The sequence below is a fragment of the Nannobrachium achirus genome, assembly GCF_963921795.1.
Source record: "Nannobrachium achirus genome assembly, chromosome: 12".
NCBI lineage: Eukaryota > Metazoa > Chordata > Actinopteri > Myctophiformes > Myctophidae > Nannobrachium > Nannobrachium achirus.
The window spans coordinates 32,896,815-32,923,726 of NC_137832.1; the positions used below are offsets into that span (position 1 = coordinate 32,896,815).

General features: G+C 42.1%; 1 protein-coding gene across 1 annotated transcript; it reads left to right on the top strand.

Annotated features, from left to right (window-relative positions):
• Window positions 1-1,343: 1,343 nt before the first annotated feature.
• On the top strand, window positions 1,344-25,077 carry LOC308296382 (guanine nucleotide-binding protein G(q) subunit alpha). Its single transcript, XM_080739649.1, has 7 exons — window positions 1,344-2,315; window positions 6,317-6,501; window positions 17,674-17,828; window positions 18,670-18,798; window positions 20,261-20,390; window positions 23,122-23,275; window positions 24,525-25,077. Exons 1-7 carry the CDS (start codon window positions 2,180-2,182, stop codon window positions 24,713-24,715), a joined length of 1,080 nt encoding a protein of 359 aa, XP_080595775.1. The 5' UTR covers window positions 1,344-2,179; the 3' UTR covers window positions 24,716-25,077.
• The last annotated feature ends 1,835 nt before the right edge of the window (window positions 25,078-26,912 follow it).

A 26,912-nucleotide genomic window follows, 5' to 3' on the forward strand; every position in this document is an offset into this window, starting at 1 on the left:
ATAGACTTTTGATAACTGCATGTTTTTTTGGTACCCAACCTCTAGTGTAGTGGTCCTCTAAGTGGGAAGGGGGAATGTAGATGTGGAGTGGTATTGTATTGTATTGTTTCTTACAGGGTCATTCGGTTCGGTACAGGGTCATTCGGTTCGGTATTCGATATTCGGTTCGATATGTTGCACCCCAATATATAAAGTTAACACTTTATGAGGCGCAAAACCATTATCTCAAACGTTTGCTGCCAAGTATCAACATTAGTTGTCATTTGGCCCATGCTCATATGCTATGCTCCCATTACAAATTGTAGGCTGTATAGACAACAATATTGTTCAGCCGAATATGTAAACATTGTATCTGATCTGTCTGTTGAGTAGCCAACTGTATGGACATTTCTACTATTATTTATTTTGTATGACAAGATGGATTTGCAATAAATCCACACATATAGTTTGGATGTTGTAGAACTAGGCTGGGTCTCATTTTAAGACCCAAGTCTGTTGATCCAGATCAGATGTGAATATTGATAATCATGGTAGGGTAACCTATATGTAATAATGCAAATTTGTTTTTAGCCCAGGCTAACTTCACTGATAACACAGCACTGGAATATAAAAAAAGGGGGAAAAAGCAGCTTAACAGATTTATCCGTTTACTGTGTACACAATATGGTAATAGGGATTTGCGGCTGACATCTGCCATTTGTGAACTTTTATATTTGACATGCATCTAGCACCGGGGTAGCCAGGCCATATTCAAGATATTTCGAGTTCTGGCAGATAGCTGGCGACTATAACATGAATTGCAATATTACAAACAGCTCAACACATTTCTTATTCTACAAGTTGTGTGGGACATTGGTTTTAAAGGGGGGGGGGACCCCAAGGGGTTCTTCCAGGGGGTCCCCAGATAAATGGATAGTTATGAACCAAATGGACCCATATGTGGTTGTAACTCTGAGAGTGTACAAATGGAACCAATGGACACTTTAGTGGTCTAATGCAGTGGCTCTCATAGCCCATTTTCCATGGTCCAGGGACCCCCATATGGCCCTGTATATATATTTATATCAGTTATATAAAACATTCTTGACATTCTTTGAAAATGTCTGAATATTTTTGAAAATGTTAACAACACCACCTTGGCACAAACTCTTTTCAGATGGGGGTCTCTGGCCAAATAAACATGAATTTAGGGGGTCCTCGAGCTCCTTGACATGAAAAAGTTTAAGAACCAGTCAGAACCACTGACTGGTGTGGGAAATAAGCAGCAAGCAACGAATGTGACACTCCCCCAGCCGACGTCACATTGGTGGATGGTCTCAGTCATAAAAATACATGAAGGGAACTGAGGAAAAGGACAAGACTGGCTGCTGGGAAACGAAACGAGCGGCGCGTTGATTTCTCATTTCATCCAACACCGAGTTGTGGATGTTTACATATTTTTTAAAGTCCAATGGGAGATATTTCTTTGCCGTTTCGCGAGGCCTAGGTGAAATTGTGACTATATGACTTTCTTGTTTTTTGTGTCCAGACAGAGATAACTGTACAGTACTATATCCCAGCCTAGCGGATTGGAGTGAAAGTCCGCCATATTCTGCCTTACCACGCCCGGGAGTCGGAAATAAAACGGACACATTATAGCCTATATGAATCTTTTTTTTTACGTTGCCCATTTAAAAGGACGATAACATTAACATAAGGAATATTATCGATACAAAACCAAATTGAAGACTGACCTGGGAGTTTACTGGACCCAGATGGGAATGCTTAAACGAGATCACACATCAACAGTACGGAGGATGTGTCTTAAAGGGATCTGTTGATCATATTGAGAAGGAAAAGCAGATTACGCCAATTAAGATTGGACAAATATTCAACACAGACGGATTTGTACATTGTTTGAGGCTGTCGGGAGCCCTGCACGCGAATCGAAACGGGGGGAGGGGGGGATAATTTATGAAATATACATTTTCCTTTCCCCCCAATCTGTGCGCTCTTTAGGCTATTATTACAACAGCGTCAACCCGTGTTTATCCACAACAAGTAGGCCTGTGTAAGGGCGGTTTTGTTTTTTCTGTTGTTGTTTTTCTTACGCGTTTAAGAGGCCTCGGGTTTTTAAACCAAGCTGGGATCTGGATGAATTAGTTGAGGCAAAGGCGGAAAAGTGTGTTTAAACAAGAGAATGACCCTGGAATCCATAATGGCGTGTTGCCTCAGCGAGGAGGCGAAAGAAGCCAGGCGGATCAACGACGAGATCGAAAGGCAGCTCCGTCGGGATAAGAGGGACGCTCGCCGGGAATTGAAACTGTTGCTTCTCGGTAAGCTGGTATGAGGAGGAGGAGGAGGGTGGGGGGTGATGAGTGATGCAAAACCCCAAACAAGTAACAACTCCTGGGCAACCACTCAGGCTGCAGCACACCTAAATAAGTTGGGGACGGTGTTCGTTATCTTGTTTTTGAAGAGTCGCATGTCCAGATTCTGATTGATCGTTCTCTAGGACGAGGAAATTAATGTTGCCCGGCGAGGCCTGTCATGAACCACCTGATTTGAATAACTGCAGCCGGTCAACACATCCAGGAAACAACTGTCAGACAGACAACATTATGGGCCTGGACTAGTCACTAGTGTTGTGTGGGCCTGGCCCACCTGCAATCTGTGCAGGCCTAAGCTTGTTTAGGTGGTATGTTACTGTAGGCTATACCAGAAGGCCAAAGTCTGGCGCGTTTTATTGGGAGCAATCAAGAGTAGTAGGCTATTATTATCAGTTTAGACCCAACACTGTCATATCTTGACTTTGGCCTATGAGTGGTTATGGGGTGGTTTCATGATCTCATAGCCCTAACTCTTTTAAATCCCACCCTAGCAGTTTCAAATAAGTCCTCATTGAAACTCACCTTACACCAGTGATAGTTGGGGATTTCTGACTCAACTGAGGATTGGGTGGGGCTGTGGCAATCCGTAGAACAGTTTTTTGTTTGACACACCACAATCATGCATTCATTTGTTGTTGGGGAATGCAAGGAAAACATCATATGAAAAGCAAAGCTACTGTATGTTTGAAATCTCTTTTCTATAATGTCTTTGTAAATTATTCAAAGCATCCCATGAATGAAGCATGTAAGCCAGTTGAGAGTTGATTTAAGGGGGTATGTATAGGCATCTCTCGCATGCCTGTGTTTGTACACATCATGTTGAAATGTTAACCCTGTATATTGTAGGGGATATCAGGAAACCATGGATTGGCTGTTCCCCTGCCCTGTTAATGTAAAAATCCCCCCGCTGTATGCGACCAGTTCTCCTTTATTACACAGCCACTACCTCATTATACACAAATATGATTTCAGTTAACGATTTGGACTAAAGATGTATGTAGCCCTGTTTGCTGTCAGAATGTTGGCTGTCAATAAATAAGGCAAAGAATGGACATATTCATTTATGATTCATGATTGATCAGAATGTATTTGGACTAAACCATTATGATCAATATATATGTCCCACGCTATTATAATGTTGCATGAGTGAAGCTAAACTTAGGCTAATCCATAACAGATATGACATCACTGAACATCATTTAGCATAACTGAATTTATACTGTAGCATTTTTAGCATGGACAATATTGAATGCCAAGGCAAGTTTGGGGATGATAAATTATATTTATCCCAACAGTTGCTTTACTTGCTGTGTGGCTTGCTAAATCTGTGAGTCACATTGTTGTACTATATGGTGCAAATTATATCTCTAGTGGTTTTGAGAATTGACTGGACAGGTCATACACATGGTCTTCGCAAGACCATAAATTATACTAACTAGCCCTTACCCGTTCAAAGATATGAGCTCCAAAATGATGTGCAGTGTGTGGGTTCCCCCCCCCAGCCCAAGATATGAGCTCCAAAATGATGTGCAGTGTGTGGGTTCCCCCCCCCCCCAGCCCACCCGCCTGCGCACACACCCGCCTGCCTGCACACACACACACACACACACACACACACACACACACACACACACACACACAGAGAGAGCTGGTTAAACATGTTGCCTCATGCTAGATGCAGAATAGATGTGCCTCATGCTAGAAGCAGAATGGATAGTAGATACACCATAAAAATGCTAATATACAGCATATGATTTGTGAAAGTGACAAACGGGCTTCACAGTTATGTCAGGTGTGTTCATATGCTAATGGTGATGCGATTTCAGATCAATTGCTCCAGCCACTGAGGAGAAACGCTGTTTCAGACACTCACTCAGACACTCACTCAGATATATGTTAGATATGGCCTGAATTGTCAGTAAAATCATATATGTGTACTTCGACTCTGGTGAATGCCAACCTTGCATAACCCTAACCTTAGTCGGACCAATGGGACATCGGACTATCGAGATTTCCCCCTATTTACAGTACCATTATGATACTACTTTATTTTCACTTATCAGCTCACTGAAAAGTGTCTTGTGACACAGTAGCTTTGTATACAACACATAATAATACATTTGACATTTGTTGTTTCTAATGTGTTTGCTCCATATGAGCCTTACTGCAACCATTAATGATGGACGGTTGACTTAACTGGAGGAAGTGGTGCATGCTCCATATCGCTCCATTAACCTATATGCCTGGAGTGTATCGAGGGCCATCAAACTCTGTAATAGCTTTGTGTCCCAAATGATTGCATGCCACCAGGCAGGCACACATACTACTCACAAAAACTGATTGCAAGTTGTCAAACTTTGTTCTACAATATATGTTCGTCCTTGCTATCTTCTGACACATTGTTAAACCTTTCCAGTCTCTCAAACTCACTAATTACTTTCTTTCCCCAGGGATTGCATACTGAGTGAATGTTTCAATCTTTAAATATTAACATATTTTCCCTTTCTCAATATTATGTCATTCAAGAGAGGTATAACATTTTACCCTTAAATTTAGGATTAGACTAAGGACACACAAACAAAAACAGCCTGTTGAAGGGAGCTAGTTATAAGAAGGAGGCTATACCATTCTACACCAGTATTATGAATGATGTCAGTACAACTGTAGTTTCATACAGCTGTACAACTGTTTCATACAGTTGCTTGAGCAACCATCACCAAGAAACATTGGTGCTGGTTTGAGGGTAGCTGAGAATAGTGAGGGAGGGGAGAACATTTTGCATTACATTTCCAGTTTTTACCCGTTGGCCAGACAGTTAAAATATTATGCTATCATTGTCTCAAGGAGAGACGTGAGACATTTTGTTAAGTAAAAGAAATGTGAAATGGATGATTGATCCGTAAAATGTTTGCTTTAGAGAAGCATTATTTGAAATACTTCAAAACTGTGTTCACTGTTAAACAAATATACCTGTTTTTTAATTTAAGGAATAGTGTTGACCGAATTCTTTATTGGTTTTGGAGACAGTGGGCGAGAGATGAAACAGAAGAAAGGCCACTGTATTTAGCATTTTAGCAAAAAATATTATCATTACATATGGCTATATTCTATATTGTGCAATCAGTGGCTTAATCCAGGGTCTGTAGGCTACAGAGGAATGAAGCACACAGGCCAAACAACGCTTAAGAGTTTGAAGTGAGGTAAAGTTACACTGCTGAATTGGTCTGCCAAGCTTCTCACTGTACCCAACAGAAACAACCAGCTCTTAGCGCTTCACACCCAAATAGTGCTTGTCTCCATAGAGACATGATGTTGTTCTTGGTCCACTACCAGACCAAATGAACTAGGTTTTGAGAGGGGAGCCGATATCTGTGTGGTGTGTGTGTGCGTGCGTGCGTGCGTGTGCGTGCCTGTAACACTCGAAATGTGAACAATTTGCTTAGTTTGTAAAATAAAAAGAAAGAAAAAGGGGCATTAATTCAAACACTTTTAGATGGCTGTATTGTGAGCTTGGATTAAGAAGAAACATGTTGCCGAAATGCTTATTATATTTCTGGTGAGATCACACATGACAACGATATCAACATATTATCGGCAGCCCTGATTCCATAAATACAAGGTCTACTTTTTGTCTGGGACGAAAGCTGTGGAAAGGATAAAATCTACTAGGTCAGGAGTTAAAGAGTGGCTGTCTTGGAATCAGTAGGATACCAGGTTCCCTTCCTGGCTTTGTGTCCTTGAGCAAAGCAACTGCAACCACGCAACCGCCTTGCATGGTTGTTCTGCTGTTGTGTGTGAATGTAATGCACATTGTAAAGCATTTTGGAGAAAGGTGTTATAGAAATCCACCATGTTAAATGAATGGCACTTAAGGAAAAGCGACACAAGTTTGTCACCGTCCTTGTGTGCTATTAAATTAGCATAATGTTCCCTCTCTGCTTTCCCAGGTACTGGGGAGAGTGGGAAAAGTACCTTCATCAAACAGATGAGGATCATCCATGGAACCGGCTACTCAGAGGAGGACAAGAAAGGTTTCACCAAATTGGTCTACCAGAACATCTTCACGGCGATGCAGTCCATGATCCGAGCCACAGAGACACTCAGGATCCCTTACAAATATGAGCACAATAAGGTATGTTTACACTTGAGACTGATTTACCACTTTCATCCTGGCCTCCCTATTTTGATCATGTCATTATATCCAAACTTTTTCAAAAACTAATTCACATTGTGAGCTTGTAGATCTGCCATTTTGAACATTTCTTAATACGTCTTAAGTGGTTAATCCCAACAATTACGCACAAAGAGGTTCATAAAATAGAACTGTGAGAAGTCCACGCCACAGGGACTGAAAGTAATAGACCTGAGTCAGATTCTAAAAACGCCTTCTAAATCCTGAATAACTTTATAAACTGCATATAGCAACAACTACATACAGAGGAGTTCCCGGCTTGAAAGGTATAACAACGTATACGGTACAGTAGGTGTTCCAGGTCAATGGGATATACTGTAGGAAGAGGAGACGACTAGTATGAGAGAAAATAGTGGTGCAGATGCCATGAGATGTATCTACCGTATGTAAGGCTGTATAACCAAGCTCAATGTGCATGCTTGGTGAGGACAGCACAGTAAGACTGCATGTTTCATTTCAGTATTGTCTATCTTATTTGAAGCAGCCCTCCAGAATCGCTTCCTGTTCTTTTTTATGTTTCCTGTGTCCTTATGCCACATCCCCTGGCACTCTATGAGAGTGCGTGTGAGGGATGGATGGTGGTGGTGGTGTGTGTTTGTGTGTGTGTGTGTGTGTGTGTGTGTGTGTGTGTGTGTGTGTGTGTGTGGGGAGGGGGGGGGGGGGGGTACCTCTTACACTACAATGTAACTTCAGGTCATTGTCAGTAAGCCAGACAGACCACTCACCCAAACTTGACCTCAGTAAAGTTACTTCCTCAGTCCACTTTCGTGTGCGTGTCTGTGTGTGTGTGTGTGTGTGTGTGTGTGTGTGTGTGTGTGTGTGCGCGTGTGTGTGTGTGTGTGTGTGTGTGTGTGTGTGTGTGTGTGTGGAATAAGCATCCCGCTACTAACTAGCCGCTTAGTTACAACTACCATAAAAAAAATCGTTCACCTTCAACTCAGTCTGAGCTGTCTCTCATTCTTTCTCTGTGTGATAGAGATGGAGGACAGTAGAGATAATGTATAACTGGTAATCACATGCCGCAGTACTCTTTCATGGCTATAGTTTAGGTAGTAATTTCACTGCATACATCACTATTATTATTACTAGAAAATCGCGGCCGCTGACGCGGCCGCTCATATCTAGAAATCTCGCCCTAACGGGGGCGCTCACATTTGATCATAGTCATTGAAGACACAGAACTGTTTTAAAGTAGCAGTGTTTCTGGCAATATCAGCAAAAAGACAAATGAACAGACAGACAGTTGTTACTTTGCTCTCTCTCTCGCTCTCTCTCTGTAGTGGTGCCCCCTCTCTCTGTTACTTTATCGTTTGAGAGAGAGAAATGTATATCTGTGCACAAACACGTAACGTTACGGAGCTGCTGTGCGACGTGTATCTTGGGAATTTGGAAAGATAATCTACTGTCCCGTACTGGGAAAGATCATAATGTCTGCACTACACTGTTCCTGCCACCAGGGGACACAGTAGGCCTACTACACTCATCAGTACACTACACCGCGTGGAACTATTTGTAAGTCTGTGTTTCGGCCGGAAGGTTTATAATGGACGTACTATGATGTAATTCGCGTCATAGCATTAAATTATTGTTTTGTTTAATTGTACATCGTGCAAGTACAATACGTTCAGGGAAAGCAGCTAGGAATGTAGGGGGGAAATGCAGCGATGTATGTGTGAAAGGTGGAATCTGTAGAAGCAGTGGTGTGAGAGTCTATCAATGACATGCTTAAACAACACCAGGAGCTGGCCTGTCTATTATAGTAGAAAGATTAGGGCAAGTCTTGCGTAGCCAGACAATTAGGCAGTCACCTAGTGATATGTCTGGGGAAATCTACAGTAAATTCATTGAATGGGCTTCTCTACAAGAAACCTACGCATATGGCTTTGAAAACCAATCCTGATACCATCCCAATATGAAGGACCCGCCTTAAGTCTTTGCATTGGTCCTGCAATGCTGTTTATTTTTTATCTTTTCTTTTTTAATCTGAATTGTTTCCTCTCAGTTTTAGCCCATTTATAGAATTTTGAGGTCACCAGACATATCATATCTCTGATCGTCTGACTGGCTACGCAGGTCATTGTTGAAAGATAACCCCGACAGGTTATAAAGGGGGTTATTTTTAAACAAAGACCAGCGCGCTGTTAGTTATCTTGATTATTACACCGCTACTTAATAAATACAAAAAATAAATCGACCCAAAAGTAAAAACAAAACAAGTATTTCCTTGCTTACGGTATTCGCACCTCAGAAAACAAGGAAGTGTTGATCAATTAGAATACATTTTGGGTTACTGCATTGTCTATTTCTTGCTTCAAATGTTTTCAAGAATATTCTTGAGGGCAATGTTTATCTGTAAATGACATAATTGTGCATTTGCTTACATGGCTGCCTTGTTGGATACAGCATTAAATCAAGCATTGCAGCAGGCCTCTGAGCCTTTGATTAGACAGCGGTCCTTTATTGAGCTGAGCGGTCATTATCCAGAAATAACACACTGCTGAATTCAGTGATTGACCAATAGGAATCAAGCATTCAACCGAGCCGTGTAATAATATTAGGTAATTCACCCCAGCTGAGATTTGCTCTACTGGGCACACCTTTTAGTATTATTGGAATTGCATATTAGGTCATTGAAAGACTTGACCTCTTACTCATAGCTTTAGCAACTATGACAATAAATAACCTCACACTTGCTGATATCTCTGATATCACACCTATATTTGATAACATATAGCTTCTATATTTGATAGATAATGAAAATAAAAATACCGGTATAATTTATAACTGTATTGTGGCAGTCACATTTATGCTATACTTAAAGTATGTGTAATTAGTGTGGTTGCCCAACAGGGAAACTTTATTTTCACCACTAGATAAACGTTTTTGTGAATCAGATGCCATTGGAAATTGAAGGAAAAACATTTGAGGAGTGGTGCCAGCTCGAGTATTGGTTGAGCTTCACATGACAGTTAACTTGCTGCAGAATATAGTCACGGCAACCACACATCTTTCTTGTCGTGTTTTAGAATTGTTTTGTTGGTTCTAGAGACGGCTATGATTATGATTCATGGCATTTGAGAAGCTCTCATTTTTGCAAAAGCCATGATTCAACATATACAACACATTTCCTCAGAGATGATCTGTCTCATCAGCAGATATCTCAGGAATTCCCTCACAGTTATTGACCTTGTTACCAGATACACCCACATTCTGCATTGTGATGGAACCTTCAGGATTCAGTCCTACATAGATAGAGGAGGTACTGTGATAGATAGGGTTGGACAAAACGTTTGGCAAGACATGACACCACGTGTCCAGAGGAAACACTGGGAAGGACTGATGATGAAACATGGATGAGGGAATTCTTTTCTGTTCTATTATATTCAGTTTAGCAGTTTCACCACTTGAACCCTAGCATCCCTATAGTCCTCCCTAGCCACAACACATCACATCACGTTGCAACATGTTGTGAGCTTGTAGATCGGCTATTTTTGAGAGATTTTGTGTAGAGCAAGGGCTTTCAACTGCCTGTGAGCCAGCGTCCGCCATCCTGACTAAAGGGCTGTTCACACTAAGCACTATAAGTATAGGGATAACTACAGTATATTAATACATTTTCTTTTGTTTTAATTAGTTTTTCTTCTGCTTTGTTTCCTTTCTTTTAACTTGTTCAGCACTTTGGTTTGTCCTTGGTTGTTGTAAATTTGCTATAAAACTATATCTTTATAATTATATTTGTGTAATGTAATATCTAACTATTAATTTACCAAATGTCTGTCTGTCTGATGTCTGTCTGTACTCTGACGTCATAGTACTGACATCACAGACTGGCCAGGACACGGAACACCATATATGGGCATAAAAGACAGCCAGACATGAAAGGGACACAAACAGACAGACAGGCAGATTCGTGCAAAACACATTCTTGGACAGTACCTCTACAGATTTTGTCCAAAAATCACGCAAATCGGTACACAGACAGTATCTCTGATAGTCATTAAACAAAACAGACATTCCCACTAGGCAGAGGAAGAAACGCCACTGGAACATTTTCACATCAGCCTCATGGTGGCGCTATAACAGGCTGATTTGTGTTTTTACCTATCTACACCGATCAGGCTAAAACGTTGTGTGCACACTCCCTAGAGGCCAAGGAAAAACCTTTGCCCTCCGTTTTTCCACATCTGCTTTTTATAGCGCCACCAGGAGGCCGACTTATGTACAACACATTTATTGATCTTACTCCTTCAGATTTGATTCAAAGATCACGCAAATCGGTTCACAGTATCTCTATCGTCATGTGATCAAGACGGATCTGTCCGATATTTCATATTCCATCCTAACATTGGCTTCCAAAGTTTGGATGCCTCAAATCATCAACGCAGGGTACAATTTCCGTGAAATGTTGTATGCACATTGTCATTCCAACTAGGTCCAGGAACAAATGCCATCCTTTTCACATTGGCCTGTTATAGCGCAACCAGCAGGTCGACTTTTGCAACACACATTTCACTAGTAAGAGACCACACCTCTGCTCAGGTTAACAGCGTTTATTGAACAAGTGAGATGTATGCATGAGAGACTGCGAGTGTGTGTGCGTGCGTTGCTGAGGAGCCCGAGGTGGGGCGAGGCTCAGGATGGGGAAGCAGCCTCGGGAGCGAGACGACCGGGTTTGCTCGGTCCGTGAGCCAACTGTCATCTGCTCCTGCATTGCCCCCCTCGATGCTCCTAGGAAATAGAGAAACGAAGTTAGTGTGATGAAACGAGAAACGAAGTTAGCAAGGCAAAACGATTAGAATGAAGGTGGTGACTGGGGAGGGGGTGGGGATTTGCGTTCTACGTGGGCAGAGTCAAACAGGTAAGTGACGTGATCTGAGGTGTATTTATACTGTGTGATTGCTGTGTGATTGGCCGATGGGGGAACGCGGTTGTATTTGATAAGGTGATAAGGAACGTGAGTGGCTGTGGATAGCAGAGGCTACGTGGATGGCTGAGGCGAGCGGTGACGGTGATCGCAGTGGGTGGTCTCCACCCCTGAACTTGCGTTGAGCACAAGTGCACAACTACATTTTTGGAACAAAATGCCTAAAATCATGAACACAGTGTCAGATTGCAGTGAAAGGCCGAAGAAGACATGGCACCCTTTTCACATTGGACTATTGTAACACCACCAGGAGGCTACAATAACTTACCTGACCTGGCGGAGACCTGTGCTCGGAAGAGCACTGCTTCTAGTTAAGAAATTGATTTACACAGAATATCAGTTAAGTTGAAGGCTAGAAATGTAATATATGAGTTATGAGCTTGTAGATCAGCCAATATCTGTATTCTTGCACAACGCTCTTGTACAGGGCTTACAGTAAGTGTAAACACTTAATCAGACTAATTGATGTTATGAATTATATTAAAAAAATAAACTAATTTTCTTGTGGATTAGTTGATGAAAAGAAAGTGTTAAATCAGTTCATTAAAAAAGAAGTCGGTGGAATAATAATTAAAAAAAAAGATAATTTCAGCTACCTTTATAGTGACAACTTCACCACGATCTGACAACTGCTGGCAGTGCAAAGGAAGACAGCTAGGAAAGAGAAATACGTTGACATCGTCAAGCGTGGTGCTGTAATGTGCTGTGCTGTGCTGTGCTGTAATTTGTGGATTTAAGCTTCATATGACTACCTGTTGAAATACTAGTTAAAAGGTTATTAACTGGTGTGTTACTTGGGAATTGTGCCAATAGTGTAACCATCAAATACTAGTTAAAAGGTTATTAACTGGTGTGTTACTTGGGAATTGTGCCAATAGTGTCACCATCAAAATGTCTTTTGCCTTTTCAAACATTATAATCCAACAATATCAATCATCTATATTGTCACACAACAATCTCTCCCTCTCTCTGGGCAAAATTCTAATTTTTCATAATATATTATTTGTATTATTTGCGAGATACTACTGTGATAAGTAAGTAAAAAAGTCTCTGTTGTCTCTGCACGGGGCACGACTGCTCCACTGTCTGTGATTTAGCCTGGTCCAAACAAACTGTCATCTCCAGGTGCTACCACATAACATACATACACACTTTTAGAAATACACTCCGAGAGTGAATACCGACTACTCCAAATGTAAACTGAAAAGCTTGCTTTTTTTGCGAGCGTCTGAACATTTGTAATTGTAACAACAAAAAGTCATTGCAAAATGCGATGGTTGTAGCTTCTTTGGTACTCTTGACTGAGCATTCACCTTCATCTATATGGAGAAAAAAACATGATTATAATACTGTTTATACATTTCCAAAATGGAAAAAGATTTTTGTAAATTAACTGATATCAGAGCACTCTATGGTGGCAACACCAGAGCTTTGAAATCGGAGTAGACTCGAACATATTTACAATCTCATCTGTTGTTGCCTTTGGAAGGTTTATTCATTGTTAATTACACACACACACACACACACACACACACACACACACAATCTACACAATCTACACAGCGGAAGGTAATCCAACAAAGGATACTAGACGGACGTAAGGGAAAGTATTCCAGCAGGGCAGGCCAGCCTGGTGACAGGTGGTGTTCAGGCCTTGTTAACAGTAGTGGTAGCTGGGTAGAAGTAACTGCTCAGAAATCGGGCGTTCAGGCTCTTGATACTGCAGTAGAGCTTGCCTGATGGATGTCACAGTAGCGGCGTGAACAGATTGCAGCTAGGATGGTTATTGTCTTAGATGATACCCGGGGGGCCGGAGATTCGCACCACTTCTCGTATAATTCCTAGAGGGAGGGAAGCTCACACCACCCCGCTGTAGGTTTTTCCATTCACAGGTGGTGCAGTTCCTAAACCAGGTGGTGACACAGCCTGACAAGACACTAAGTTTAGATGGAGGTGTTGTAGAAGAGCCAGGCCACACACGACGGATCCAGCACAGCCCCTTTCACCACGTGTGTGTGGTCTGTGTCTGTGGTCTTGAGGTCCTCATCGATGTGTACACACAGAGAAACTTGAACCCATGGACCCTTTCTGCAACACTGTCCATGAAGATAGATTTGTGCTCTCTCCTCGGCCTCCTGGAGTCCATGATTACCAACTTGGTCGTGTTGACATTGAGAGCGAGGTTGTTCTCCTGACACCAGAGTGCCAATGAAGTGACCTCATCCCTGTAGTAGGACTCCTAGTTATAGACAATCTGGCACACACGGTTGTGTGTTTGCAATCTGAATACTGCTTGTCTTACTAACTCCCTGCATAAAGCCAGATAATCTTTACTATCTTTTACTATTATGTGAAGAAATAAATATCCCACTTCAACTTCAGTATATGAGGGTGTCAAGACATCTCTAGTGTAATAGTTGCAACCGTAGGTCGCATTTACTATAAAAACCTGCAGCTCCTGTGCGTGCGTGCGTGCATGCATCACTCAACCTCATGTCACACTCATGTCACACTGGCCAAGACTTCATTTGCACTGACCTGTTCTGACATCAAATGATGACTTGACCAGCTCAGCAGAAGGATATACTGTAGTAAGCTGACCTGTTCTGACATCACAATGATGACTCGACCAGCTCAGCATTCTCAACGGGCCGGAAAATTAAGGCCTGGCCCTAACTAATTAGCATACATGTTACGTCCTACCCGGCCCAAAAACGTCAATATTGAGTCCATTTATGGGTATTCCCAGATGATGCCCTTTTAGGGCAACTGCACTAATACAATCCATGTTATGCCCATATATGGAGATCCCTGATGTCTTCAATATTAAGCCCATATCTGGGAATGCCCATATATGGACACATTTTGCCCATGTGCGTGACCTTGCAGCTTCTCGTCCTTAGGGCATCTTACTGGTTATTATATTACTATATATTACTAGTAAGACGCCTCAGGGCGACAAGCGACCTCGCCCTAAAGGGCCACAGTGATGTGGACATCAGGGATGTGGACATCAGGACACCCATATATGGGCATAAAAGGAATTTATTCCCCTGGCATCACAAGGATCTCTCTAACAGGGCATCATTAATATTGATGACATCAGGGAACTCCATATATGGGCATAAAAGGGATTCTGTTAGTGTGACATCACAGTGAAGCCAGAGCGTGATGTCAGAGTAGCAAACCCATTCTGGTAGAGTGTTTCCCCTGACATCACAGTGACATCAGAGCGTGAGAGCGGCAAACCCATAGACGTAATAATAATAGTTACCTACTCCTCCCGCGAGGGAAATTCAGATATCGCAGCCCAACCCAGCTGCTTTTTTTCAGCTTAACCCAGCTGAACCCAGTGCTGCCCACAAGGAGCGCGAGGGGGAGGGGAGCAGTGATAGCTGGAGCGGGGAATCGTACCTGGGACCTCTGGGGCCTCCGGAGTAGGGCTGCACGGTTAATCGTTTTCAAACCGAAATCGCGATGTGAAATCTCGCGATTAGCGAATCGCAAAGGCCGCGGTTTTGGCGATTTTCTGTGAAGTTGACTTCCCAAGCATTATGCAGACGTTTTAATTTTAGAAATCCGTTCATAATCATGCTTCCTAAATACCCGCGCATCGCCGCACCGCGGATTAGCCGACATTACGGGTTGCTCCATTCTCCTCAGGCTCAGAGGAGAGGAGCCAAGCCAAGGCATGACACTGTCTGTCTAACAGCACGTAACGTAACAGTATATTTCCCTTCCAACGGAGGAGTAGGCCTACTCCATGGCTACAGGTAGTGAATGTTCTGGTAATCATTATAAATATAACATCCTTAAATCCTTGTGCATAGATTAGATCCCGTTTGTCGTAAGCTGAAAGTGAAAGTAATTTCTGTGCAACTGCTGCGGCGGCCCCTCCTCCGTCCCCCGCACACATGTGAAACTTATGGTGTGTGTCTTAAGCTGTGTACACACTACAGATATATAGTTGAACGTTTTGCTTGGTAATTCAATGTAATCTCAATGGAAACCAGCTTTAAAGCTTTCAAAGCTTCGTTCTTTGTGTGTCCTGCATCTTTAAAGCTGGTTTCCATTGAGATTACATTGAATTACCAAGCAAAACGTTCAACTATATATCTGTAGTGTGAATGAGGCATTAGGGTGCATTTTTTTGCCTTGATAAAACTTAAGCAAGGCAGCGACATACAGTACTTTCTTCCTTGACAATAATGAGAGGCAGACAAAACCATTACTGACATTTTGCTGAATATAAAAACGTTTTATATTGCTAATAAGCAAAGTAAAAGGGAATCTTTTGGAAATATAATTGAACTGAATCAAACCATTTGCCAATTTGCCTAGTTAGTGATAATCAATTCATTTTTAAATGTAAACACACAATAAATATTCAAGGAAGCTTAAATGATGTTCTTTGGTTAAATAATTTCCTTGACAATGAGAGGCATTATTACTGAGATTTTTCTGAATATAAAAACGTTTTATATTGCTAAAGCAAAATAAAAGGTAATCTTTTGGAAATATAACTGAACTGAATCAAACCATTTACATGATTGCCAATTAGCCTAGTTAATAATAATCAATTTATTTTTTTAATGTATTACACAATAAATATTCAACGGAAGCTTGACCTAAGGTAGTGAAATGATTTTCCTATGGTTAAAATAATTTATTATATCATCCTTTTAACAAAAAAAACTATCACTTATCCTACCTTGAAATAAATATATAAATACAGGGGTTAAGGTTCTCCGTCCTGGGGATGGATTTCCGTCCTGAGGAGTCCCTAGGGGCCATTTATGAGATCGAGGCAGATTTGCCAAAAAAGAGAAAACAAAAATGGGGGTGGGGGGGTGTAGCCATGGCCGTGATGTTAATAACATGACCGAAATCGTCAAAATGCAGCATAATACTTGCTAGTCAAGTCAAAATAAATTTCCGTTTTAGGATATTTTTTTTTTGCTTTAGCCCCTGTAAATATCGCGAATAAAATCTCAATCGCAATATTAGTCAGAAAAATCGCAATTAGGTTTTTTCCCAAAATCGTGCAGCCCTACTCCGGAGTCCTAGGTATGGACACTAACCACTCAGCCATCACTGCTCTCTAAAATGTGTACACGTCTACACGGACGGACGCGGACAAGCTGTGACCTTTCTCATAGTAAACTGCGACCTTTGGTCGCAATTACATGAGCTTATTGTGGAGAACATGGACAGGACACACATCTATCTACTAATCTAGCCATTCAACCCAGGAGAGTTCTAAATGAGAATCTGGGGCGATAAAAAACATTCCCCTATTTTCAAATTAATAATGAGCCCACCAGGATTGAGGTTACATTATTAGGTCCATGCCAGAGCCTAGGGCAGAAACAAAATCACTGGAGAGATAGAATACGTGAAGAGGATATAATAATAAACATTGACAATTAGGGCGGTTTATTACGGTTTATCACGGTTGATTTATCTTTAGACCAGTGGTTCTCAAACCTTTTTATTTCATGGACCACAGGTTTGGTGTGCATTTAGGCCATAGACCTCCATAACTCCCTGAGTGTACAAATGGTCCATGCATTTGGTTCCTAATGTAACTATTAATAATTTTGCTCGGGACCTCATGGAACCCCTTCAAGGACCCCTGGAACCACAGCCTTAGACCATTCTTCCTTATTTGTTTTGGAATAGAAACGTGTTGTTAGTATTATTAGCACCCTTGGTATGCAGTTTTCACAAAAAGATTGACTCTGTGTTAGGGCTGTCACGATTATGACATTTTACGTGACGATCAATTGTCACTCAGATATTTGCGATTAACGATTTAATTGTGTTTTTGTCGTTGACAGTTGCATTTCTGTTTGGCTTGTAGGCTTTGAAGTTGCACATGGCAGATATGACACATAACCTAAATATGCAAAGAAATTACTGACATTTGACAACTTTCTTTTTAAAAAACAACATTGATAGTGGAAATAGCCGATCTACAAGCTCAGACGCGTTGTGAGCTTGTAGATCTTGTAGCTTGTAGATCTGCTGTTTCCACAATTTTATATAAATTTATATGAACATTTTTCAACATGGAAACGATTATGACGATTATGAAAAATAATCGCGATTATGTCAAATAATTGCGATTAGACGATTATGTAATAACTGTGACAGCCCTAACTCTGTGTTGTTATTCTCTCTCCTAGGGCAATGCCAACATCGTGAGAGAGGTGGATGTGGAGAAGATCGGCCTGTTTGAGAACCCTTACATAGACGCTATCAAGAGCTTATGGAACGACCCTGGCATCCAAGAGGCATATGACAGGAGGAGGGAATACCAACTCTCAGACTCCACCAAATAGTGAGTTGACTGAAATAAAAGCACAGTCAAATTCTTCAAACACTGTTCCAGTGGTGGAAAAAGTACTACGTTTTTTTCTTAAGTAAAAGTATCAATACTGCAATATAGAAAGTCCGGAATTCAAAATGTACTTGAGTAAAAGTATGGAAGTGTTGGCACCAAAATGTACTTCTTAAAGTACCAAAAGTACAAAATGTTTGAAAATAGCAGATCTAAGCTCACAACACGTCACGATGCGACACGTTGTGAGCTTGCAGATCGGCTATTTTCAAATAGCGTAGGTATAAAATAGGGCTAAAGTGGTTAATGTATGTTTTAGTGGAGTAAAAGTCCAATATTTGGATCCGAGATGTTTTCACAAAAGGCCACTAAACCCACACAAATGAGACAAATATGAATAGTTTCTAAAATGTTATTTTCAGACAGAAGCGTGTAAAAATGCCAATGGCTCCATTGGCTCTAATATTTTTTTGCTTATTAAACTGGCATTGTCCGTTCATGCTTTTGCTACATAACACCTTGTCACCAGCTCCACAACTCCTCAGTGGCAATCAAACCTGCATCACCCCACACAAATAAGTAGTATGGCACAAAGCCACCATTTAGGCTATACTTTGACATGGGAATATGCAATCAGAAGCAAAACAAGGTCAAACTGCACTCAGCTGCAAAACTTTATGACCATGTTTGCACCGGCATATCATTAGAGCAATATCTTTTGTGTATCCGACCTTATGACGGTGCTGATAGTGGGTACGTCTTTGGGCACGATCCATTCTTTCTGAATTCTCCCTTCAGTTTGATAAAAATAGACTCATTCATTTTCACACTCTCTCTCTAGTTACCTGAATGCATTGGACAGGATCGCTGAGCCATCTTACCTCCCAACTCAGCAAGACGTGTTGAGGGTTCGAGTCCCAACCACAGGCATCATTGAGTACCCCTTTGACCTACAAAGTGTCATATTCAGGTGAGCATGAAGATATATTCAGGCCTGGGAGTTGGGGACCATAGCAGTGGCCTGCCATCTTTTGTTTTATCCCTTTGACTACCACTCACAGAGCACTTGTCATTACTGCTGACCATCTTCCAAAGCATACTGCAGTTTGTTTGATTTTCAAGTAAGGTGGCGTGCAGTGGTGTGCACACGACGCAGTTTTCTAGAGAAAACAGCTAAATAAAATGTCAGATATGCCATCCCTTTAGACAACAACAGTGTCTACAAAGTGCAGAGGGAGAACTATACCAGTAGATGGTGCTCATATGATGTTGTTTCTACCATTTTCCTGTTTTGAAACCAAATTACATTAACTGTGGAAGGGAAGCAACTGAAATGTTCATAATTGTCCCAGATCACTTTCATTCTCATGAATAAAACTTTAATTACAGTCTTAAGTTAATAGTGAGTCTTTTGTCTTGCTCGTAACTTAAGTTCAACACATGGAAGTCACACCCAAATTAGCAGCCAAGTTGTAAAGGTTGAGGTAGTTCCCACAATATCGCACTTTATGACTTTGACATTTGACTGACCTTTCACCCTTTCTTGTGAACAAAAAATGTATATGACTTAATGTTTGCTTAACAAACCTTAACACAACGTTCTCAACTCTCGTGCTCAGTTAAGCACGGTCGATTGTGATTGACGCTGGTACTTCCCGTTTCCTCTGTCGCCATAGAAGGATTTCAGAAAACCATTTTTTAGTAGCGACAATCGGGCAAGCCCCGCCCTGCCAGCGTGTGATTGGCTGAAAGACTTGCACGCAGCAGTCCAATGCACTACAGTCCCTTTGAGCCGCATTCGGACGCAGAAGCAGTCCCCTGGTCAAAATGTACTATTCTGTCCATAACGGCACATAACTCGGTAGCGGCGCTGAGTCGGCTCATGCGCCGGTCGCACCGTTCGTCATGGCGACTTGCTCACTACCGCTCACTCGGCGGTGACTCACGGGGCTCATCGGCGCCTGAGACGGCGCGCCTCCGTCATGGATAATAATTTAATAATAATAATAACTTTATCGCTGCGGTGGGGGAAAAAGTGGCAGGAGTGGGATGCGAACCGGGGGTGCATGGTTTGGAGGAAACACAGTGAATAGTCCATTAAGCCACTGAGGCCGGTGCTGGGAATGGCATTCAGTCTGTATTAGTAGGAGAGGAAAAGCCTCGCGTAGAGGAGGGGCCTTGCGAGGCTGCCATTGAAATGACGCCTGGCCAATCACAGCGCGTCTTTTCCGGGACTTGCCCTATTGTCGCTACGTTTAGATATCACGCAAGAGTTAGGTTTGGAGAGATGGAAAATCGTTCAATACAATTGACGAGATTGTGTTAATAATCTCATGTAAGAATTTGGTTCCATGTACACTCTTTGGAGTTAAATTAACGTGAGGATTTTACTGTGTATAATAATCATCCTTTCTATGGGCCCTCTTTGTCAGGATGGTGGATGTGGGGGGTCAGAGGTCAGAAAGGAGGAAGTGGATCCACTGTTTTGAAAACGTCACCTCAATCATGTTCCTGGTGGCGCTCAGCGAGTACGACCAAGTTCTGGTGGAATCGGACAATGAGGTGAGTGGACTCTGCTTGGGTTGAATCCTCAAACACAGAGGTCTTCAACAGGGGGTCCTCAAAGTTACTACAGGAGGTCCTCCAAATCTTGGTGTGATAGAAACTTGTTTTTTCATTTTTTTATATTAACCACTTGAACCCTATAGCATTCATATTCTGAGAACTTAAGCCAAAAATAGCAGATCTACAAGCTCACAACGCCTCTCATCACGAGGCGTTGTGAGCTTGTAGATCAGCTATTTTCGGCAAACTGGTTTGGTGTAGAGGGGAAAAAGAGCCTACTAAGTATGGAGTGAGAAGTCAAGTTTATTAAGTGTTCAACTGAAAACACAAATCGACACGAATACAAAATACACTGATGATTGTGCTGTCAAACAATGAAACTATATGGAATCTATGAAAAAGTTGTGGGGGTCCCCGCTTCATCTCTCTCTCAACTAAGGGGTCCTTGACCTGAAAACGTTGAAGACCCCTGCTCAAACACATTAATCCTCCCTAACATGAAAAGAAGGATACCTGGGCACTTCAAAATAGACTACCCAAATAAATTACTAGGGCACTCAACTGGGTCTGCACGTTTTATTAATTTGCTAGGCTGACTGACGTTTCTACCAGCATCATCCCCAGAGCCGGCTGGTTTGTGTCTGAGAAAGACGCTAGTCGCCCCTGCCAATTTACAAAACCTGCGGAATATTGTCCTACTGTTGAGCACCGAGCCCTTCCACTCACAACTTTGCTGAAGCACGTTGGACTTCTCCTTGTGACATAAATCCTAGGTTTTAATAGTCAGAGTGTCTCATTGTTTTATCTGAACTTCTCTGAAGTGTAAAAATCAAGCACTTGAAGCTAAGTGTAGTTGTGATGTGGCTATGTAGATATGTAGACTTCTTCCTCTTTCTCTCTCTGTGAGTTCGAAGGTGAAAAGCTTGTCAGCAATGGAAATAAGGCTCCCTCCTTCTGCCTGGCATCCCGACCTCTCTTTCCCTTGGAAAGCATTTGTAAATGATCAGCCAACCTGTTTTGAACCTGTTTTGAATACTGCCTCAAGTCACATGCACTTCTTCTGATTGTACTCCACTAGAGGTTCATCTAGAAAAAAAAGTAAAAAAAAGAAGAAAAAAAAATTGTGTCGGAACTATTGTGCCGCAGCGCACGTTTCCGGTCGGACATATTTGACCGCCGGACGCACTTCCGGTTTAGAACTCCGTGTGCCACGTGATCAGTCCTAGCCAATTGGAGTGCTGCATTTGGTCGGTTTTTGTCAGTCACAAACTGACAAAAACCGCTGGCTGCAGTTCTAAAATGTATGTATAGATAAGTGTGTGCTTGTGTGCGTGTGTGTGTGTGTGTGTGTGTGTGTGCGTGTGCGTGTGTGTGTGTGTGTGTGTGTGTGTGTGTATGTGTGTGCGTAGCCTGCAAAAGCACAATTGTAACATCTATTATTTGTCTGTTTATTAAAACTGTAGTGGAACATTAGTCAGACAAACTTTCCAGTATACACTGTGAGGTAGTACTACTTTCTGGTCACTCTTAACTCATCTGGTGCCGATCCCGAACTAGTTCGGCTTTATTTCAATCCAATACAATCTTTTTTTTATTAATTCACTTACCCCGAGCTGCTTGTAGAGTCGTGGGTGGTCCTGGCTCGCTAGCCGCTAGCCAGCTAGCCGTTCTACTCTGTCCGACGATATATTCCATTAAAAATGGTTTAAAATACATTTTTGAGCTCCCCAATGTTCACCCGATGTTTGGCGCCGCTTCCGATGAGTACACGAGTGTGCCGATCCCGAAGTAGTTCGGCTTTATTTAATTAAATGAATAAAATGATAAGAGGCCTTCTGAAGCCTGGCTTGATTTTTGTAGCTACTAGCCGAAAGCTAACAACGTCCCAGCCGGCCGTAATTTGCGAACGCAATCGCCAATCTCCGCCTAATCCAATGAAAGACCGCATCTTTAAAGGCTTATATCTTTTTTGTGTTTTAGGAAAGCGGCGCGAGGTTTCTTTACGGCGAAATCGCCCAAAAATGATCTTTTAGATGACAAAATGGGAATAGCCATTCTGTTAGCATCTTCATCCGGGACATTTCCATGCCGTGCGTCAACGTGAGCACGTCAGGTCCTGGAAGCTGAAGTCCTGGAAGCTAAAGCGCTCGCCTATGAGAGATGCGCTGGCATTCTTTGGCCCCTAGAGGGCGCTGGCACGCAAAGAGTTAAAGACGGGGTACCATGATTGTTTCCCCCTCTAAAACATGATGATCAGGTATTATGATTATACTTGGAGGAAGATTTTTTCTGAAAAAAGTGTACAGAAAGAGTTAAAATTATGTTTTTATGTGGCCACACCCACCAGTTCATTAGGTATGCCTGGTTGTCAGGTGGGTGTTTACCCAGCTGAGGTTAGCCACACCCACAGTGTAAGAAACCAAAAATACACAGGGAAGGCAAATGTGCACATTATAACCACCACGCCTGGTGGTCTATTAGAGTAATGTTAACTAACCTCTTTAAACTTGAATCTTTTATTTAACCAGTGTCTGCCGGTGCTGTATCTACTTGTCTGCTCCGTCTTTCCCTCTATACCAAATCTCTTTGTTGAAAATGTCTCCTTACCAATACCAGTTTTACCCTTCCTGTACTGGAGTATGAAGTACTGGCTTAATTAAGTATGTATGTCATGTCTCTCTTTTCATTTTGTCTCTTTTCTCCACCCCCACCATTCTCCTCTCCACAGAACCGGATGGAGGAGAGTAAAGCGTTGTTCAGGACAATAATCACGTACCCTTGGTTCCAGAATTCCTCAGTCATTCTGTTCCTCAACAAAAAGGACCTGCTGGAGGAGAAAATCAATTACTCCCATCTGGTGGACTACTTCCCAGAGTATGATGGTGAGTAGTACACTGCATTGATTAGAGCAATGTCCAAGCTTCTAAATTAATATACAGGGCTAAAATGAGATAGGGGCTTTTGCTGCAAAAATATAATGTGCTAAGTTGTTGTGGGGACTTTGTATATAGTCTTGGGATAAGGAGCAATGTGTCAGGAGATACAATTGAGATGAGTTAGTAGTAGTATTTGTTAGCTATGTAGTAACAGTCTGGAGAGATAACTGGATTCTGATTTTTTGGAAAATATTCCCCTTACAAAGTTGTTGGTTCCACAGTACTGCTGAATTAATAAAAGATAAGCAATGTTATCTTTACCAAACAACTTATTTTGTGTATAGTCGGCTCACCATCTTGTAGCCAAGCCCTCGTCTCTGGTCCTACATCACAGAGGCAGGCTTCTGAAAGTGGTCTGTACAGGGGGCAGGTGGTAATTATAATGTCTACTCAGACTCGCTGCAATCACATGCTGCACTGTCTGCCAAGCCCCACTTCTTCATAGATGCGGCCGACCCCAGTACATAGGGTCCATTGCCGCTGTACCTTTGGTGCCATCTCCCAGGTCCCAGATCTAGCGATGGATTTGTGTGTGTCTGGCAGTTTCCCTCTCCTGCTTCCAAGATGCCGCCAGCCATGCGTTAATAGACAGGTCCTCTTGTGCCGCCTCATTGTAGGGATGGGGCTTGAGAAGTGCCCATTGGCCAGGGGGTATAGAAACCAGGATTACTGCATGTTTTTGTAAGGGTATCTACCTTAGGAGACACGGGGAGAACATGCAAACTCCACACAGAAAGACCCTTTTGCCAACCAACCCCACCTAGAGTGTGGGCGCTGATGATGCGGAGGAGGAAACATGCCCCCAGCGCGAGAATCGAATCCAGGGACTTCTTGCTGTGAGGCGGCAGCGCTACCAACTGCGCCACTGTGCCCCCCGAAGTATTTTAATTTTAAATTCTAGTGTGCACATGCACTGTACCGTAACATTACGGTGCCCTACCTGCGCGTGTGCGTGAACAATTACTGGCCACACGTGGTACCCAGTTCTACAACCAAAACTGGGCTTTAGTCTGCTTGGAGGCTGGGCTTTCCTTGCTGGGTTAGGGTAGCTTGAGCGATTCTCATTAGGACTGGCAGGTTGAATATAGGGTTGCACTGCAAGCAATAATCCACAATATTGGTAATAATAAACAAAAATAATCCACAATCCTTCTTTCCAGATGTAACTATAGGTTATATTCTCTGTCTCACCCAGGTCCTCAAAGGGACGCCCAAGCAGGACGGGAGTTTATCCTCAAGATGTTCGTGGACCTAAACCCTGACAGTGACAAGATCATCTATTCCCACTTCACCTGTGCTACCGACACGGAGAACATCCGTTTCGTCTTCGCTGCTGTCAAAGACACCATCCTGCAGCTCAATTTAAAGGAGTACAACCTGGTGTAGTGTGCAGAGAGCAGCAGCAGAGCTGGGTTTCCTGACAGAACTTGTGGCCGTCAACACACTGACTGACTGTCACAATCTGTGAAAAGATGAAACAAACACACAAGAAAAAAAAAGAAAAAAAAATCTAATGGTTGCATAATACTAATTTATTTGCCATTTGTTGACCCCTTGGTGCGCAAGGGGTAAGCAAAGTAAATGTTCTCTTACTATTTAAGGAATTGATTAAATGTATGGAGGGCAGGACTGGGATGCGATGTGACATGATGAGGTTGGGCTGTTGAATATGTACAGCGTCAATCCTCATTTCTAGGCTTTGCACGTTGTGAAGTTTTCTTTTATTCTAAGGAAGAAACTAGTTTGTGCACTCGATGGCTGGGGGGTGGGGGGTTGGTGGGGTTTGTCTGTCAGCCTGTCTGAAGCCTCAGAGCTGGAATGCAAGGTCCTGCCTTTTTGTACAAAAAAAGAAAAGAAAGAAAAAGGTAGTAATTTCTTTGTACCTTCCCTCCTTTTCTGTCAGTCCATTCCAAAGCAATTCTTTCCCTCCTCTGCCTAACAGGAAATTACATCACAGATCTCTAATTAATGGTTTCCTGTGGCCTTTGAAGGATTGATTGGCAGGCGTCTTGATATATAGGTATAAACTGTGATTTTTAAATTATTTTATATTGATTTGATATTGATTAACATTAATCATTATTATTATGACATTGCATTGACATTGGTACATCCAGCGAGTAGATTGTGTATTACGCTGGAAGCACATGGCCATGGTGGTGAGAGTCTGAGGGAATAGCCTGAATCCTCCTTTGAGTTGTGGTCACCTGACATCTCTGAAGCATAACGACTGAAACGTGAAAGAAGCCGGCACGAAGACGTGCTTGATATGCTTTCGTCACTGAAGAGAGGAGTATTTAGGTTAGGAAGTGCAGAGGAATGTCTCCTCTTGACACGTGCCATGACAATGATAATGGTGGTTGCTTTCCGTAGATGTGGACAAATTTAAGACGTGATAATTTATGAGACAATTTTTATTAATCATGTTCAACTGTGCCACATTATTGCTTTTTATAATGGTAATATTTATAATTATTGCCAATGCCAAATCAACTCAAGCACCAGACTCCACTTTGCGCTGTTTACTACTTTGATGAATGATAGTATTGAGAACAGAACAGAATTGACTGACTGACCAACTGACTGACTGACTGACTGATAGACCAACTTACTGATTTCTGAAAGTGTTCAACACAGATAATGGTATCCCCCACACTGCTTGGACTGGCTTACAGTATGCTAGAGTTGGCTAGCAGGCTTAAGGCCTGTCCATACTCTCTCCGTCCGGAACCAAACTTTTCGTCGGAAAGGGCCAGTTCAACTACAAAATGGCGTCACTCGGAACTTCTGAAAACCATCTCCACGAATTAGAGTTCGGATAGCTTCACGTCGGAAAGTCGGAAATCTCCGACGGAAGGTTTGGTTTCGGAGAGAGTATGGACTGGCCTTTACTCAGACGAGGCAGCCCACAAGCACGCTGAGCTGTCGGAAGTGTCCTATGACAACGGTGTGTGTGTGGCTACTGTCCCCTCTCCCCAGCCTGTAACCCAGCCAGTCACATTCCAGCTGTGTCTTTACGATTGTCCAATCACAGCGCGGCTGTCTGACTGTTCTAGACGTGGAGAATACATTCGGCTAATTCCAATATGAAATGGTAATGTGTCAATGTTCAATTTGTACCAAAGTCAGCCCTCTCGTGTCTGATTGGCACCTGTTGTTCTTAAGTCCACATACGCAAGTAATTGTCAGTATATAGACTTTGTTTTTATTTTATTCCCTAAAACATAAGCCTGTAATTTACATTTTATTGAGGCATAGTGCAATTATAAATGCTATAATCATTGTACATACATTTCTCTATATATATATGGCGGCATCTTTGTTGGCTTTGTAATCATTACTTTTTTGGCAGATTGAATGTGCGGTATTGAAAATATGTATCTATGTAACTGTATTGTATGTCTAATGGCTAATTCATTTTTTATTATTTTTTTAAAAGAAGAAATATGTTATTTACATCTTTGTTTTGTTTCCCTTTTTTAAGAGGAGAATGTAAATTTTATGTTTTGCCAGTTTTTATTTGTCAGAAAAGAAACATTGTTCACTTTTAGAGCTGCATAAAGAGGAATATTAGCAGTTTGGT

Excerpts from the sequence above, each read along its gene's own strand:
- LOC308296382 (XM_080739649.1), top strand. The coding sequence starts at position 2,180 with ATGACCCTGGAATCCATAATGGCGTGTTGCCTCAGCGAGGAGGCGAAA. Across the intron at positions 6,502-17,673 it reads ACAAATATGAGCACAATAAG|GGCAATGCCAACATCGTGAG; the intron begins GTATGTTTACAC and ends TCTCTCTCCTAG. Across the intron at positions 20,391-23,121 it reads TGGTGGAATCGGACAATGAG|AACCGGATGGAGGAGAGTAA; the intron begins GTGAGTGGACTC and ends TCCTCTCCACAG.